This window comes from Sceloporus occidentalis, unplaced genomic scaffold (assembly GCF_023333645.1).
Source record: "Sceloporus occidentalis isolate IW3139 unplaced genomic scaffold, rSceOcc1.0.p SCAF_28, whole genome shotgun sequence".
In the NCBI taxonomy this organism is placed as follows: Eukaryota; Metazoa; Chordata; class Lepidosauria; order Squamata; family Phrynosomatidae; genus Sceloporus; species Sceloporus occidentalis.
Genome location: NW_028317008.1, coordinates 11,103,147 through 11,119,130, shown reverse-complemented (window position 1 = coordinate 11,119,130; position 15,984 = coordinate 11,103,147). Strand labels below are relative to the sequence as shown.

Here is a 15,984-nt window from a genome sequence, read left to right as displayed (position 1 = left end):
AGACTGTTCCTGTGGAAAACTTGCCCAGGCTGCCCAGCCCCCTAAACCAATTGGTACTAATGAAAAATATTCTTGAAAATCCTGCATTTTTTTCAATATTTGGTTTTACATGCTTTTTAAATCCAACTTATTTTCTAATACAACTATCTAATTTACATTAAATCATGGCCTAGTGATGGTAGTTTTTAGATCAATACATTTATTTGGATTTGGATTACCTCTCCAAGCTCAGTCTCAATTAGTTCCGATGCTACAAATATAGCCCTAGTTGACTCAGGGAACCTCCAATGTACATACAAAAGAATTCTTCAAGTATCAAAACCAGATATTCACAAAATATCTTAAATTCAGCAAGAGATCCAGGAAGCACCGCAGCTACATTCAGCACCTCTAAATGTATAACACTTGGAGAAAAAGACGCTATTAGTAAGCACCTTTGAGCATTAAATACATAAAGTTTTCTTGTTGTTCTGTGGGTCTTTCCTTGCCATTCTGTTAGGGCTTGTAAGAAATAGAGTTGGAAAATGTTACTTTATCCCCCCCCCCGGATATTGATAGGTGCATGTTTTCCCCCCAAGCGTTATAAGTCTCCACTGTATGCTGCTTTATACTGAGACAGTAAGATGCCTGGCGCAAAGGACTAGTAAATACAAAGATGACGATTCCTACTGGCCTTTGGTGACCTAACTGCATTGATTCAAACCTATGACTTGGGTTGGCACATCACCTGGCAAATATTCTGGTCAACCCTTTCCCCCTTCCAGAAGATACTACCCAAAGGGCCAGTTAAGTATGCTAAATGACAGCTGTAAACAAATTCATGAAGTCAGGAGAACATGTTACTTTAAAGCACATCAAAGATATGTCGTACTATGCATTTCACTAAATAATCTAACTTATGAACTAAACTACAGAAACTTCATCTAGTATTGCATACATATAAGTTTTTTTGCACGTTGTTTAAAAGGTGCTGTTCCAGCTACTCTTTTAAAAAAAAATTACTTAAATGGTTATATTCCTCTCTTGTATGTCTGCTAAACGAGCTTGCTCTTGTTTTAAAAGATAAAAATTGCGGAAGAAAAGGCTTGGCGGCGTATCTGCAATCTAGAAGAAGAAGAAGAACAACGTTGAACGACTGTGAAACTAGTGGCTGGACAGGACCCACCACTCTTTGGCACCATGGTGAACTTTGGCCTTGTTGATTCGGCCTTTACAGGCAGCAGGAAAGAATCAGATACAAGATTTTGTGATCTTTTAAACAGGCAAGCTCCTCTTCTAGTCCAATCATAATGTATATACAAACAAATAAATGTACACTGATCTCTGAAGTGAATATTAAAAGCAGGTTTTAAATGAGCTGAGAAACCAGGGAAGTCCTATTATAGTTCTATGAAAATCATCTTGAAATGAAATTACATTTTCTAGAGTCGTCACATTCAGAACAGTACAGATACACCAGTTGGAGTTTGTCACGTTTGGAAGCTATTTGCAAAGTTTGCTATTGTTTTCTTCATGCTCGGTAAGAGTATTTTGTTTTATACATGGAAACGGTATTCTGTGATATACTCCTTCAGTCTGGTAGGCAACGGTAGTTCTTGGACTTTCTTTGTACATTTGTTGACAGTCATTCTGCAGAGATGTTGTAAGGATGGAGTATGTGTATATAGCGGCTTCACTAGCCACAAGTGGACGGTTCTGTTTGGAAGAGTTTCAGACTCAAATTTCCTATTCTTGGAGAGGAGGACATAATATTCAATCAGATGAACCACACTATCGAATTGTTTCAGCCTTGATCTCACACAAACAACAGAGTCCAATCTAAACTTTCCTTCTCGATACTCAATACGCAAGTTAGTTGGTCCCGCTGATGTTTTCACAGAGATAGTCAGAAGGTAGTCTGTGTGAGAGCTGTCTCTAACCAGAAATGTCCCTTCTGGAGCATCTTGCAGTCGTTCCTTTGCCTCACTGACAGACATATTGCCCCAGTACCAACCTGTTAAGAATAAGAAAAAATTCAACAAAGCATTAATAAAAATGATACAAAGACTATTTGAGGTTGTAGCCTGAAATGAGCACCTACACCAATCAGTCAACACTAGAGCCTCCAGTGAGGAGCATCTGGATTAGACTAAATAATACCATGGTGTAACTAAACAGCAAGGTGCCCCATGTTTGAACAATGTTTGGGTACTCACAACAACTGCATTTTCATGCAAAGTTGTCAATCTACAAGGCCTTTAATACTTCTAAACATCTATCTACATGTTGCAAAGTGTTCCTGTGATGAATATAGATGTCAGATATTTCTCTGAATTATTGCATTAGTAACAAATTGCTTGCCATTGGAGATTTTTCTCGGTATTATGCTACATACAAATAAATCCGTATCGTATCTGCCTTATGATTTATGGTCAAACATAAGTAGAGCTATTTAAAGAAAGCTACATTATACAACATAGTGCTATGATTTTTTATTTAAGAAGAGCATCTTCACTTCTCTAATTAGAAATATTAATGCTAGTTTTGCTAGTTCCAGCTGAACTTAGATCTTGCATTCCATCTGTATAAAAACAAAACTAGTCATGCACTGCCTCCTTACATCCAAGACATTTAAGTTACAGAAAGGGTAGAGCACAAACTAAAAAGCATAAAATTGATACACATTCAGATTCCAGGATTGCTGCTAGAGTAATAATGACCCATAAATACACAAAACAAAGTAAGAATTCAGTGCATACCCATCAAATACTTTTCAAAAAACACCTAAGGCATAACTATTGTAACAGTTAATAACACGTTATTACCGACACTTGGGCAGAGGCAAGGGAACCAGACACCATGAACGATCAACCGACAACAGAAATGAAGCATATTAGTACCGTATTTAGTATGAGATAATAGCATAGACTGTGTCTGTCTATGAAAGCAGATTTGCAAAACAGGTGAAATGGAGAAAAAGAATAAGGTTTTCACTACCTAGTAAAACGACCCCTATGGATAAAAAGTCAGAAGCGAAAAACATAACTGCAATTCACAGGCTCATAACTTGGAATCCTAATGTCTGTGAAAAGGTCAGAGATCAAGCCAAGTAGAAGAAGTGCCATTGCCCATAGGCAGCTCAAGTATGGTCCTCACCTTGTGGTGCCTGGGGCAGCTGCCTCGCTTTCCCCATGAAAGTTATGGCCCTGCTAATTATTTGACAAATGTTATTTGTAAATGTCTGTTTGGTTGTTGCCTACAGTGCTTAGCTTTCACACCTCCTATGGACTTTGAATATATTTGTAGATATTTAACTGTAAATTCAACCTAAAAAAAACATCCATTACACAATTTTGTTTACATGATTTTTATATTAACATATTAATAGTTTTGTAACGGACTAGGCTGGCATGGGCTCAAGACAATAAAAGTATTTTGTGCATTTGTCATAACATGTATTAAAATTTAAAGCTGGCAATATCATTATTTGCTAAATATTTTCACTAACCTCTATTCAAACACTGCTACTGAATCTGCTGGCTATGTCCTTGTTTTTATTTCCTGAAAATTATACTGATATGATTTTTTTGGGTTAATAAATAGCAAATATTTGTCATGTATTTGCTTTAGGTTTCTCCTATTTGCCATTTTGCTTGAAAATTAAAAAAAAAATGATTTATGTTTAAGACAAAGTGCACGTACACAAGAAAAAAAGTTCTTTGTGACATTTTTCAAAATCTGACATTACACAAATCGAGTTATACCAGTAGTCAAAGAAATTCTATCAGCACTGTTTAGAGTAACTGTATAAGGAGCTCCACCTGATGTAAGGTTGTAGATTTTTGTTCATTTGATACAAGGCTAGAAGCTATTTGCATTTCTAGTGTCACTAAAATAGACTTAAGAAAACCAAATGCGTTCATACATTTTCTTGTGATAATTAAAAAATAAAACTTAACTTTCCTAGTGGGAGCACAAAAGAAACAGATCTGCATTCAGTTTATGGCACAAATGAGGTTTTAGGTGTTGAACCTACCAGGCACTTTTAAAAAAGGTATCTTGATAGTATAGATAACCCAATGAATCAGGTTAATGTCCTCTGTGTGCACTCTTCTTTTCTTAATTTCATTCTTATGTAAAAACTATGCATGATATGCTAGCCTGTGTATCGACTTTGGCTTCCTCTTACCATGAGCTTGCGCAACCACCAGTGCCCTGAGTTGAACATCTAAAGGTCTGAACCATTACACACCCCACCAACCAGGAAGGGTTGATTGTGTACTCTAAACTGAAAAAATAATATGAAAGAGGCTTTCTGAAGCAGACACAGAAGGGATTATTTACACAGAAGGCATTGTTTGAAGAAATTTCAAATAAAGGCTCACTCATTACGATACACTCCAGAAATACTTATTTGGAAAGTTTCACTATTTTAAATGTAATATTTTGTTGTTAAAGTAAAATGCTGTACTCGTGATCTGGCTTCTAGCTTGCTAGAGTATAATTAACCTTCCAGTATATAATTTACAATTACATGTGATTTTCATTACAGGGAAGTAATTAAAGAAAGTTTGCTTGAAACACAAGACCAAGGCTATTATAGCAAACCATAGCTAGCACACTTTGAAAACAAATCAAGGAAAGAGGGAGAAATCTGAAGTAAGAATTTAAATAATTGGAAGACAAGCGACTGTTACCACCAGCAGATTCCTGAATGCTATATCTGCATAGTTGCCAACAGTCCCAAATTTGAAGGGACAGTCCCTTACAATTTGTGTCTGTCCTGGCATAAAAAATAGTGCCTATGCACAGTACATTGTATTGTATTTAAACTGTGGATGTCTAAGAGACATGTAAATACAATATATATGCCTGTGAAAAATCTGTGCATGCTGTGTATATTCAGAGTGGAAGCTGCATAAGGTTAGGGACAGAGTTAATGTGTTGGGATCCTCATCCACCAACCTGCAGCTACAAGAAGAATAATACTCTGTAGGTATGAGCTGGGATCTGTGTTTATGCCATATACTGTATCTGTGTGTATATGTATTGATGTGGGGTATTCCTTTATGAATGCACGTGGTTATGCTTATTAAGCATACATGTGCATGTACGAGTAGCAGCACGAGGACAGAAGCAGCTTCCAAGGAAACAAAACGTAGGGGCTTGGTGTCGTTAGGAACGATCAGTCGACCTATTAAAAACCACGTCTTTCAAATATGCTGCGCCCTGCTGCTGGAAAGAGCATTTAAGCATGTTATTAAGGATGGTGGTAGGATTAGTGCTTGAAGTGTCTGGTTTTCAAAAATATATGGTTTGATGGGGTAAACTGAATTGGCTGGCTTAAACAATGCCACAAATAGGACATGGGCACAGGATGACCACATGTCAAAATCCCTACTTTAAACATGTGCACCTCCCAAATGTGGGTTTTTAGCCCCCAAGCAACCCGACAACCCTATGCATGGGTTGCAAATTTGGGAGGGACGCATTCACACAATTCATCCACACATTTATTCATTCATTCTCATACGCATTCACACTACCCCCTCTCCCCATCTTATCTGCCCCTTCTCACTATGTTCCCCCTTTTCACTATGTACCCCCTCTCACTATCTATCCCCTCTCCCCATTTCTCACTATCTAACACCCCTCTGCCCCTTCTCACTGCACCCCCCTCCCTCACCCTACTTACCTTGTTGCCGGAGCAAGCAGCAACTGCGGCCGGGCCCGCGGCAGGACCGGACTGACTGGGCTTATGTGCACCTCCCAAATGTGGGTTTTTAGCCCCCAAGCAACCCGACAACCCTATGCATGGGTGGTAGCAATGTACTCAGGATATGTTGCTTTACACACATGTGCTACATTATGGGTGTTGTAACCCTTTAAATTCTCAGTAAAGGTATACCTGAAATGCTATCTATGTGAAAAAAATCTCCAATAATTTTTTACCTGTTAAAATGGCTGCATGAAAAGTGTCAATAAGCCCCCCCCCCCCAGTTGAATACCCTGTGTTCTCTACTTTTGAGAAGTATGAACATGTGGGGAGTGATTCAGGGATGTATGACAGATTTAACAGGGGACAAGGTCTCGAGGGACAAATTTTAGAATCTATTTTTTATCTCATCTAGTAGATGAGTAAAAAGATTTTTTTTTTTTTTTTTTTTTTTTAAGTCAGAAAAAGTTTTGTTTTTTTTCCCAATGTTTAACATGTTTTTGTACCATAAAATAGATGCTATGATCAAAATAATGGTGTCTAAAGGACGCCCTTCTTGTTCTGGAAAAAAAACCCATAATTTTTGTGGGTTTAGTAAATAAGAGATGAAAATTACAGCTAAACACAAACATTGCAGAAATGTTAAAACAGCCATTGGCACAAAGGGTACAAAAATAGTCCTGCCACAAAGGGGTTAAACATAAAATGATTAAACGAGTAACATGCATTCAAACATCGATATCAACCATGACATACTGGTAACCAGGCCCGGACTGGCCATCGGGCGTTTGCCCGGTGGGCCGGGCCGGATTGACTTAGGGGCTGATGGAGCTGCAGCTCCAGGCCCCTACCTTAAAATAGGCCCAGTCAGGAACGAACTGACTGGGCCTATGCGGCCTCTACGGCCGCATTAACGCAGGGCATAAGGGGCACCTGCCCCTTAAGCCCGCCGCAACTGCGACCGGGTCCGCCACTCTAAGGGGTCGGGAAGCCCCCACCAGGGCCGGCCTTACGGGTGTGCGGCCGCACAGGGTTTAAATTAAAACATCGGGGTTTGTTTTTTTACTTTATTTAACATCCTCCATGTTAAATAAAGTTTTTGTTAACTTTATTTAACATGGAGGATGTTAAAGTTAAAAAAAAAAAAACCCCCGTCAGCCCAGTCAGTCCGGTCCTGCCGCAGTTGCTGCTTGCTGCTTGCTCCGGCAACAAGGTAAGTAGGGTGAGGGAGGGGGGTGCAGTGAGAAGGGGCAGAGTGGTGTTAGATAGTAAGAAATGGGGAGAGGGGATAGATAGTGAGAGGGGGTACATAGTGAAAAGGGGGAACATAGTGAGAAGGGGCAGATAAGATGAGGAGAGGGGGTAGTGTGAATGCGTATGAGAGTGAATGAATGAATAAATGTGTGGATGAATTGTGTGAATGCGTATGACAATTAATGAATTCATGTGTGGATGAATTGCTTGAATGATTTGTGAGACTGCATTAATGAATGTGTTAATGATTTGTGTGAGTGAGTAAATGCAAAGATGGTACATGAAGGGTCTGCTTTAACAATAAATAAATAAATTGGGGCTGCTCAGGCTTAAATGCCCGGGCCTATTTTTTGTCCCAGTCCGGGCCTGCTGGTAACAAAAGCACCGAGTGTTATGCATCACAAGACTGATGCACAATATGAATGAATCAGCTCCAGCCCCTGTGATTTTGGCCTTTCACCCTAAGATTGGACTGAAAAACCCGGAGATGTAGGGTTCATTAGGTTATGTGTAGACACTCAGTTAGCTTAGTAAATTCCATCCAGTTGTGTGGGAACAAAAACTTGCTGAGAGAGTGAAAAGCATCTTCTGCCCCCTATTAAAAATGGATTAGCCCTGATCATTTACAATTTTTGCACTATTTTTTTTCTACAGTTCTGTCACAAGTATCCAATTATGAAACACCATAAAGGGATAATTTTGTCTAGAATACTCAACATTGTCAAAATATTGTGACACTGCGGTGGAAAAAATAACTCTTTCATGAGCTAAAAACTACGCTACACAAGCACAGAAGGTCACTGAGGTTAGGTTTTTGCTATCTTGTTACTAATCACTAACTAATGATTACTACTGATATGGGATTCATTGCCAGGCTGTCGGTATGACAAGCTAAGGATGTCAATACCTAATATGAAATAATAATTAAAAAAAACCAATTACGTTGTTTGATTGTATGGATAATTTGTAACTAAAAACTAAAGTGCTTAATTTATTAAAAAACATTATTTATATATAATTAGAGCAGGTGATACAAATGATCTCCAATATACCAATGTACTTGTTCTCATTTGGAAAACACCAATTTCCCATATTAGGCTGTGATGGTTCTAGCAACAAAAAACAAAACAAAAAAAAAAACATGAGGGTGAGATCCATATGCCAAACTTGATGAAGAGCCTGAATCAATAAGTCCAACTTCTTCTTCCCTTTCCCTACCACTCTGGCCAAAAAGGAGGGCTGGATCTTACTGGTTCCCCACCAAAGTTATTGCCACAAACTCCTGTGGCCAGTCTCACCACAGTCCCAATTCAAGACGTACACTCCTATGTACTCCTGTCTACAGTATCCAGTCCATAGATGGGCCATGCCGCGTACTCATCGTTTTAGGCCTGCTCAAGACTCCTCTGTCCTCAGTCCCTTGCCTTTTGGACTCATCTACAGTCTTATGGTCACAACACTCTGCTTTTGAACTTCTTAAGTCTGACCAAACACCCCATTGTAACTGATGCTGGTCACCTATTTTATCAAAAATTGTAGTCCCAATGTGAAAAAAATAGAATCAAGAGGAAAAAATACAAAATATTATATTTGAAGGTAAATGACTGTGTTACACCATCCGTTATGCATAGGCTTATGTTATCTACTGAACGATAAAATGTAGGACTTGAAATGAGTAACGCCTCTACTTTATATGTTTATATAATGTATTTTGCTGTAAATCTTGCAATTATTTAACTTATGCAGTCCATTAATTAATCTTTAGTGTTTGAAAATGTAAACATTCAATCTAAACTAATTTTTTTTAGAAGACTACATTGTACATTTTGCCTTGTCAGATCTTATTCATTGCTATACATTTTTACTAGTCAAAAGCTGAATCTACTCTGGAGACCTGCAAGAATGATTACATGTTTCACTGCTCCGTTCACATTTTTGTTGGAGAGATAAACAGATCTAACTTAAGAGAAATGTACGAAAAAAGAAAAAAAAAAGTATTCGTAGAACCGTGCAGGTATAGGAGTAAAAGAACTAAAAAGAGAAGACAAAAACATGTATAATATTGTTTCTATAAAAATAGAATTAAAATGTTAGTTTCCACAACCTAAATTGAATGCAACTCAATGTATATTTGGACTTTAGATTTCAGCTTGCTCACGAATAACTCACATGATGTTCAAGTACCATGGCAGTTAAATCACTTTTAAAACGTAAAAATAAAAATTTGTTAAACTCTGATATGTTATTTATATTATTAGGCAAACAAAACCAAACATTTCTACTTATCTGAGCTGTCTCTATATTGACCCCATATTTAGATTTAAGACCCTATAGTAGCTTTCAGCATAACCTGTTAGAATGTGTACTATATTAATCTCAATTCTAAATTTTCATCACTTACAGAAAAAAAGAGCTATTGGCATTTGCCATATGATGCATTAAGATCAACAACACAGCGTGAGGCGAGAAGCACCATCCCACGCCCAGACTTCCAGGAAGTGGTTTCCAGTACTTGGAAAAAGTAAAATAATTTTTATGAAAACATTCCACCATTACCAAGTATTCCTTGCAGCTTCCAAACTCTTTAACCTGATTTTGAGTTGTAGGCCTATCACATTAAGAACGTCTGTTCCTCAGTTTTACAACCATTCCTTAACAAAGCTGTATAAAGGTGTTATTTCTAACTTAGAATGAGAAGCCTTGTCTTTTTTTTTTTTTTTAACTTCGTCATATATTCAGCTTTCCAGAAAGGAAAAAAACAAAACAAGGAACGTCTGTTAAGTTTAAAAAGGTCCACATATCATACAGATAAAGAATGTATTTCTGCTGTTGCCTACCCAGAGCTCCACCACTTCAAGACAAAGATTGGAAAAAGACTTCTCATGATTGGATTCAGGTGAATAATGACGCAATCCTTTTCAGACACATATCTCAAAGAAACAGTAGCAACCATGAAAAAGCTAAAGCCTAATTTCCACGTTCTGCAGAATTATGCTATTAATGGCATGATGAACATATTGGCCATCAGCTACTTAAGTGTCCTCTCTCTTCGAGAGCTGTAGAATAAACTAACAACTCCTCTTGGCAAATAGCAATTTGTGTGTTAGATAGTCAAGAAATGGTGGGCCTAATAGGGTGACCACAATTCATGGGCAATTTGATGTTTTATCCAGACGAAGCGAAAAGAATCTACAACCTCAGATAGCATCTTCTGCATACTCAAGAGCTCTAGCATGCAAGCAATATATTATTTTGCAGCTAAAACACAACCCTAAGTCCGTTCTTACCAAAAGCATAAAAGAAGTCTGTGCCTGATGACTCTACAACCTGATGTATGCCTGATATCTCCTTACTCAACTCAATAGGGTTCATAAAGGCCACATTCCCAAAACACTATGTGCACACAATGTAAGTTTAAGTCGAATCAGGTAACTTGTTGTAGTTACTGCTGACTGCCACCTGATTCTCTGATAAGCAGGCAAAGCTGACAGGACACTATAATCACATGACAAAGTTCCATAGCACCCAACACCTTTGACATCTAGACCGACACATGTGCCTTTGCGTGGTGTTTGTTAAACCATACCAACAATATTAACAGATAAATAAGCAGCCCAACCACTCACACGATTGATCGCTTGGGATACTTCGTATATAACGGAGCCACCAGAAGTGCCAAAAATAAAGGAACTTGTTTATGATCTCACAGTATGATTCCACATGCAAAGGGCTTTTCCCCTAAACATGTTCCCTCAAATCTAAGCCCTTTATTCTAAAGGTTAATGGCAGCTTGTTATATAGTTTCAGAAACACCTCAGCTGATTTGGTCACGCAGGGATCGGAAAGAAATTCCATGCAGAACAACTCCATGTGATCAGCATACAGGAATCACATTTAAAATGTTATCAGCACTTGCTATGTTTCATCAGTCAATGCAGGACCAGTGATTTTGCAACATTACATGTTGTGATAACTTAGACTCTCATCTAACAATTGGCCTCTTGATTCCTAGGCTTAAAAACCATCTTGATCAAAAAAGGTGAATGTATAAATGACTTTAAACAATCTTAAAACAACATACACTGTTTATGTAAGGTGTGTTTTCATCATCTGCCTTGCAGCACTTGTGTAGGAGACTAAACTCTAGTACTAAAAAGTCTACCCATTGAGCTTAATATTAGTCATATTTTATCTTAGTCTTGGTCTTTCTGCCCATGGGTGCCTTGGATGCAAATTATGCAACATAAAGGCCTTAAGTGCATCTGAGATGTCATCATGCCACATACAACTGACATAGTGGGTTCAGACACGGACCATCTACCAATTAAATTAAGCAGCTGATAGGGTGGTAATAAGTGGAACAGCTTCTCATGAGAAGTGGTAGAGGCTAATAAAGTGAGGGAATTTCAATATGCATGCTATAGGCATAAAGCTATCTTAAATTTATGACAAGTCCAAGGACTGATTAAGGAAAAATGGGCAGACTAGAAGGACCAACTGGTTCTTATGACCATTTAGTAATAAGCAGCATACTATCCAAGGACAGACTAGCCCAAAAACGACCAACTGTGAAGATTGTTAGTTTCAACATGCCAAAAAAATAATCCAGATAGAAATGTAACAATGAACCTTTTATTTTAATCAATGCCACATGGGCTCCCTCGCATAGAATAAGGTGACCATCAACTACTGGTGCAAACGAGCTCTGTTTGTAAGGTATGCTCATTAAACTGGGAATTCACCAATGAGTTGAGCAGTTAATGCACAGCTATTGTTGGTTTGGTAGATAACTTAAGACATTTTAGATATTTAGTTGTGCAATACAATTGGCCAGTGCCGCAGAAGCTTGGCCAGACGTTTCAGACACAAGTGCACAGTATATTAATGAGTTGTATCTCTCAGGAACTGAATTTAAAACGCTCTGCAGTATTATTGCAGTCGATTTATAGTTAAAATGAAGTGGGTTTTAAACTTGATCATTCTGTTAAAGGCTATTTTTCGTTATCACCAAAAAAAATAACATTTAATGTAACCTACGGTATTATAGAAGTAGGTTCTTTTTTTTGTTGTTGTAGAATGTGAGAAATCCTTGTGGTATTTCTGCCGTTCCTAATTACCGAGATGAGTTCAGTGTTGGCACATTACTTTCAGTTTCTAGGAACGGAAAAGCTTTCAAAGCAAAGCAGTAATGGCGAACACGGCATATTAAGCATTCCAACAGAAGCGCCAGTGTCAAAGCAAAAAACTTACAGAATTAAAGTAATAGCCTGTATTCATTGTTTTAGTCTCTTGTGCTGAAAATGTTGTAATGTAAATGTGACAAGTAAATGCCCAAACAAAAACTGTACATTATAAAAGTCGCAGAAAGCAATCTCGTATAAAAACAAAAAAAAAAAGCAGATCATCTTAAAAACTAATAAAATAATGTTAAAAAAAGTGCTTAAAATGCCTCACATTACAAGCCAGCTCTTAAGAGGAGAATATTTGTAAGCATTAAATTACATTACAAAATGTCTTCTTCTCTCCTATAGCCAACAAGTGATATAAACCAGGACAGGTCTACATAATGGATTATTTAAAAACAAGTAAATGGGTCCAAAGGTTGCAATTTTGCTCAAAAAATTAACCAGTGGTATGTTAAACATATTGGTTATGGTCAGTAATAAAACACAAAAATGCCATTAATAGTTAATTAGGGCTGATGTCAAAGGGCAAACTTCTGTACCAGGGAGCCTTGGGGGCCCCAAGATCTATGGGCCCCATGCACTGCGGGATGCTATATTACGCTCCTGATTTTAATGTCACTCTGTTCCATTCAGGTTACCATATTCTATCTTCCCTAGACCTGTCATCACAAATATTTGCCAAGTGATACTTTCAAGTTGCCCGAAGTAAACAGGGCAGTGTGAAAGATTACAAAATGGAAGAGCAATCGCCGTTCCATTTATTTATAAAGCACCAGTGAATTCTGTAGAGCAAGAATGAACAATCATTTTAAAAATGACAATATAGAAAGACATTGTCATACCTTGAGAACAACTGGTAGAGAAGGAGAAGAAGCCCCTGCTCTTAAAGCATACAATCTATTAATTGTCGCCTATTGTAATAAGGCTACAGAATAGTACTGGTGCTACTTATGTGAACATGATATGGCTTACGTTTAGTAAATCACCATTTTGGGATCGTTCACTTTGGATAACACCTCCCAATTCGCTGTTGCCAAATGTAACACTTTTTGGTGCCAAGATTATTACACATCATAACTAGAAGATTTTTGTTTTATTTTTATGTTGCCATCTGTTATACAAGATAAATGACCATTTTAACTAAGCAAAACAGAAATGTCATGAGGTATAAAAGCAACATGTGATTGGCAGAATCTCAAATGGATATAACATCAATGCACACACTTGAAGTCAAATTAAAAGGAAATAAATAAAGCTTTTTGGGTATTTAAAATTGTTATTGGACTACATTTTACTTTAAAGCTCAAATGTATTATTTTAAACAACATTTATATAAAATGTATTATAATCATGTATATTAAATTATGATTGACATTTCTTGAGGCTGGCTGGGGAATACATAGCAGAATTTCTAAGCAGACAGTTCAGTTCAGACAGATCTATTATTTTTAATGCGCATATTCTGGAGAAGGATACATTTAGCTTATAGCTACCATTACAGCTAAATAGCTATTTAGATTTGCTGTCTGGAGGCATACAAAACAACATCACATTATCAAACAGCATTCGCCAGACACATGGGCGATGCTCCCATCACTGACATCATTGTTTAAAAGTTGGCTTTCTACTATATACATTACAGAAACTACACATTATCAGCTACAGCAAGTAAGGGGTTAAACATTCTAAATGGAAAGAACAGTAATCCAATTTATTGCACAATATGTAACAAAGCAATTTGTCACTTCTGTCTTAATACATGCTACAAGCTGCTATATTATTATTATTATTATTATTATCCTTTATTTATATAGCGCCAACAGTTTACGCAGCGCTTAATACAATACATAAATTCAAGGGATATGACAAGACAAGAATTGACAGACTAAGACAAACCGATACATTTAGTTTTAGAGTCCATTGTACAGTGCTACGGAATATGATACAACAATTCATAATATAGGAACATACTGTATTCCCTCCAGTAATGTAATTCAGCACAGGGGATTACTCTGTCCCAGACAGACAAAAGGCCAGTTATAAAGGGGCCACACATGCCAATGGGGGTTTATGCACTAAATGGGTAGTTTTGATTTTACCACCCTTATGTCACTATTCACTAAGAAGGGCCAATACTGGCAGGCTTCCGTGCATGATGCATATTACAATAGGTGAGGAGACTTGTCACTGATCTATGCTTTATAAAGAAGTGCAGCAGAGGTTTACTGGTGAGGAGCTTTCAGAATGTGAGTGAATGAGCTGAAGCTCTCCTTCTAATTCGCCCTTTTGTGAATGGACTCTCTCCGAGTCCTGGCTGCTGGCGCTAGATAACCGTGTGGCTTCAGCAGTAAACGGGCGACACGTACCTGACCTCCGGAGCTCGCCCATGGACACTGCAATGCGGTCCTCCCGTTCCGGGGCAGCTTCAGTGGTCCCATGCGGGGATCCCCCCTCCCCTGAGCCGCTTTGTATGGATCTGGGGCTGTCTGACGTTTCGGCCGATCTCAGGGTCATCGGGCAGCCCTGCGAGCTCCGCAGATCCACACTGTCCTGTGTGGGGAGTGAGGGGATCCCGGGCGAGGAAATAACCCGGATTTTTAGCGCCCGTCACAGTACATATTCACAGCAGTCTCCAGAATACACTCCCGGGCGATCCGTAACAATCCCGATATCGATTACCGGCAGCGCGTTCTTCCTGAAAAGTAAACAAATAGGGTGGATTAAGAGGAGGAAACTTTACAGAACAAAAAAAAGGGAGGGCAAGTAAATAGAGAGCAGAGATCGCATTCTAGAATGTCTGTGTATCGCGTACATAGAATCGCGGATTAAAATTTGGTTTATCGATACCGATCGATAGTTCTAATGGGTCTCCGTCTATATGTACATCGGGTACGAAGAGCCGTGCGGGATTTACATTTCTATACGATCCATGAAATAGCACACCTGTCTCATGCGTGTGGCCGTATAAGCGCTATTTAAACAATTCATTAGCGCAGTCGCTATTAGGCATGTTGGCGAGCACCGCGTGTTCATCTTTACATGTATTACATGTATGCGGCGACACATGCTGCCGGGAATCCACACTCCGACCCATCATCTGATAACCCGCTGAAACATGACAAAGCCAAGCCAATACATATTTACACATTCACACACATTATATATATGTATAGTAATTAGTACATGTACCTTGCTCCTGTCTGCATGTCAATAACTGACCTCTATATAGATTATATATCATCTGTGAGCATAAAACACTATAAATGCTAAGAGCTCCGTCATCTAAACAAAATGGTAGTGTGTGTATATATATATATATTATATTAGACACACACTATAATCTATATAGATCTAGATCGATATGACACACATATATACGCCAGATATACCGGTATTATACACACAAACACACTATAATTATATTATTATTATACTTTATTTATAAAGCGCCGACAGATTCCGCAGCGCTTTATATATAGATCGATATCACACACACATATATTATATAGACACACGAACATATTTATATACAACATAACATTAATATAATCACAATAAATACAGTGTGTTTGAGGTTCACATAAAGAAGAACTGACCATAACAACACTTTCCGATTTAAACATTAAACCTTCGATGGAATTCTTACGGAACCGGGAATACACAATCGGTTTATTGATTGTTAGGTATTTGTAACAAAGTGTAGAAAGTCAGAACCCCCCCCCCGGCGCTTTCTATAATACACCTTGTCTGACAGCCAACGCGTGTTATTCAAGGGAGGTGACAGCGACACTTGTGTGTATCGGTATTTCCACGAATCCAGACACTAAACTGTTAACGCGTTACGGACAC

The 15,984-nt window shown here is 38.1% G+C and overlaps 1 protein-coding gene across 1 annotated transcript; it reads right to left on the bottom strand.

The window, feature by feature from the left end:
• Positions 1-1,535: 1,535 nt before the first annotated feature.
• LOC149299808 (suppressor of cytokine signaling 2-like) lies at positions 1,536-14,649 on the bottom strand. The gene is made up of 2 exons (XM_089486225.1): positions 14,502-14,649; positions 1,536-1,993 (listed from the first exon to the last, which is right to left on the bottom strand). The coding sequence occupies exons 1-2, from the start codon at positions 14,647-14,649 to the stop codon at positions 1,536-1,538; spliced, it is 606 nt and encodes a 201-aa protein (XP_089342351.1).
• Positions 14,650-15,984: the final 1,335 nt, after the last annotated feature.

Coding starts and splice junctions, on each gene's coding strand:
- LOC149299808 (XM_089486225.1), bottom strand. CDS start 14,649: ATGACCCTGAGATCGGCCGAAACGTCAGACAGCCCCAGATCCATACAA. Junction 1,994..14,501: donor GGGCGAGCTCCGGAGGTCAG/GTACGTGTCGCC, acceptor TATTCTTAACAG/GTTGGTACTGGGGCAATATG.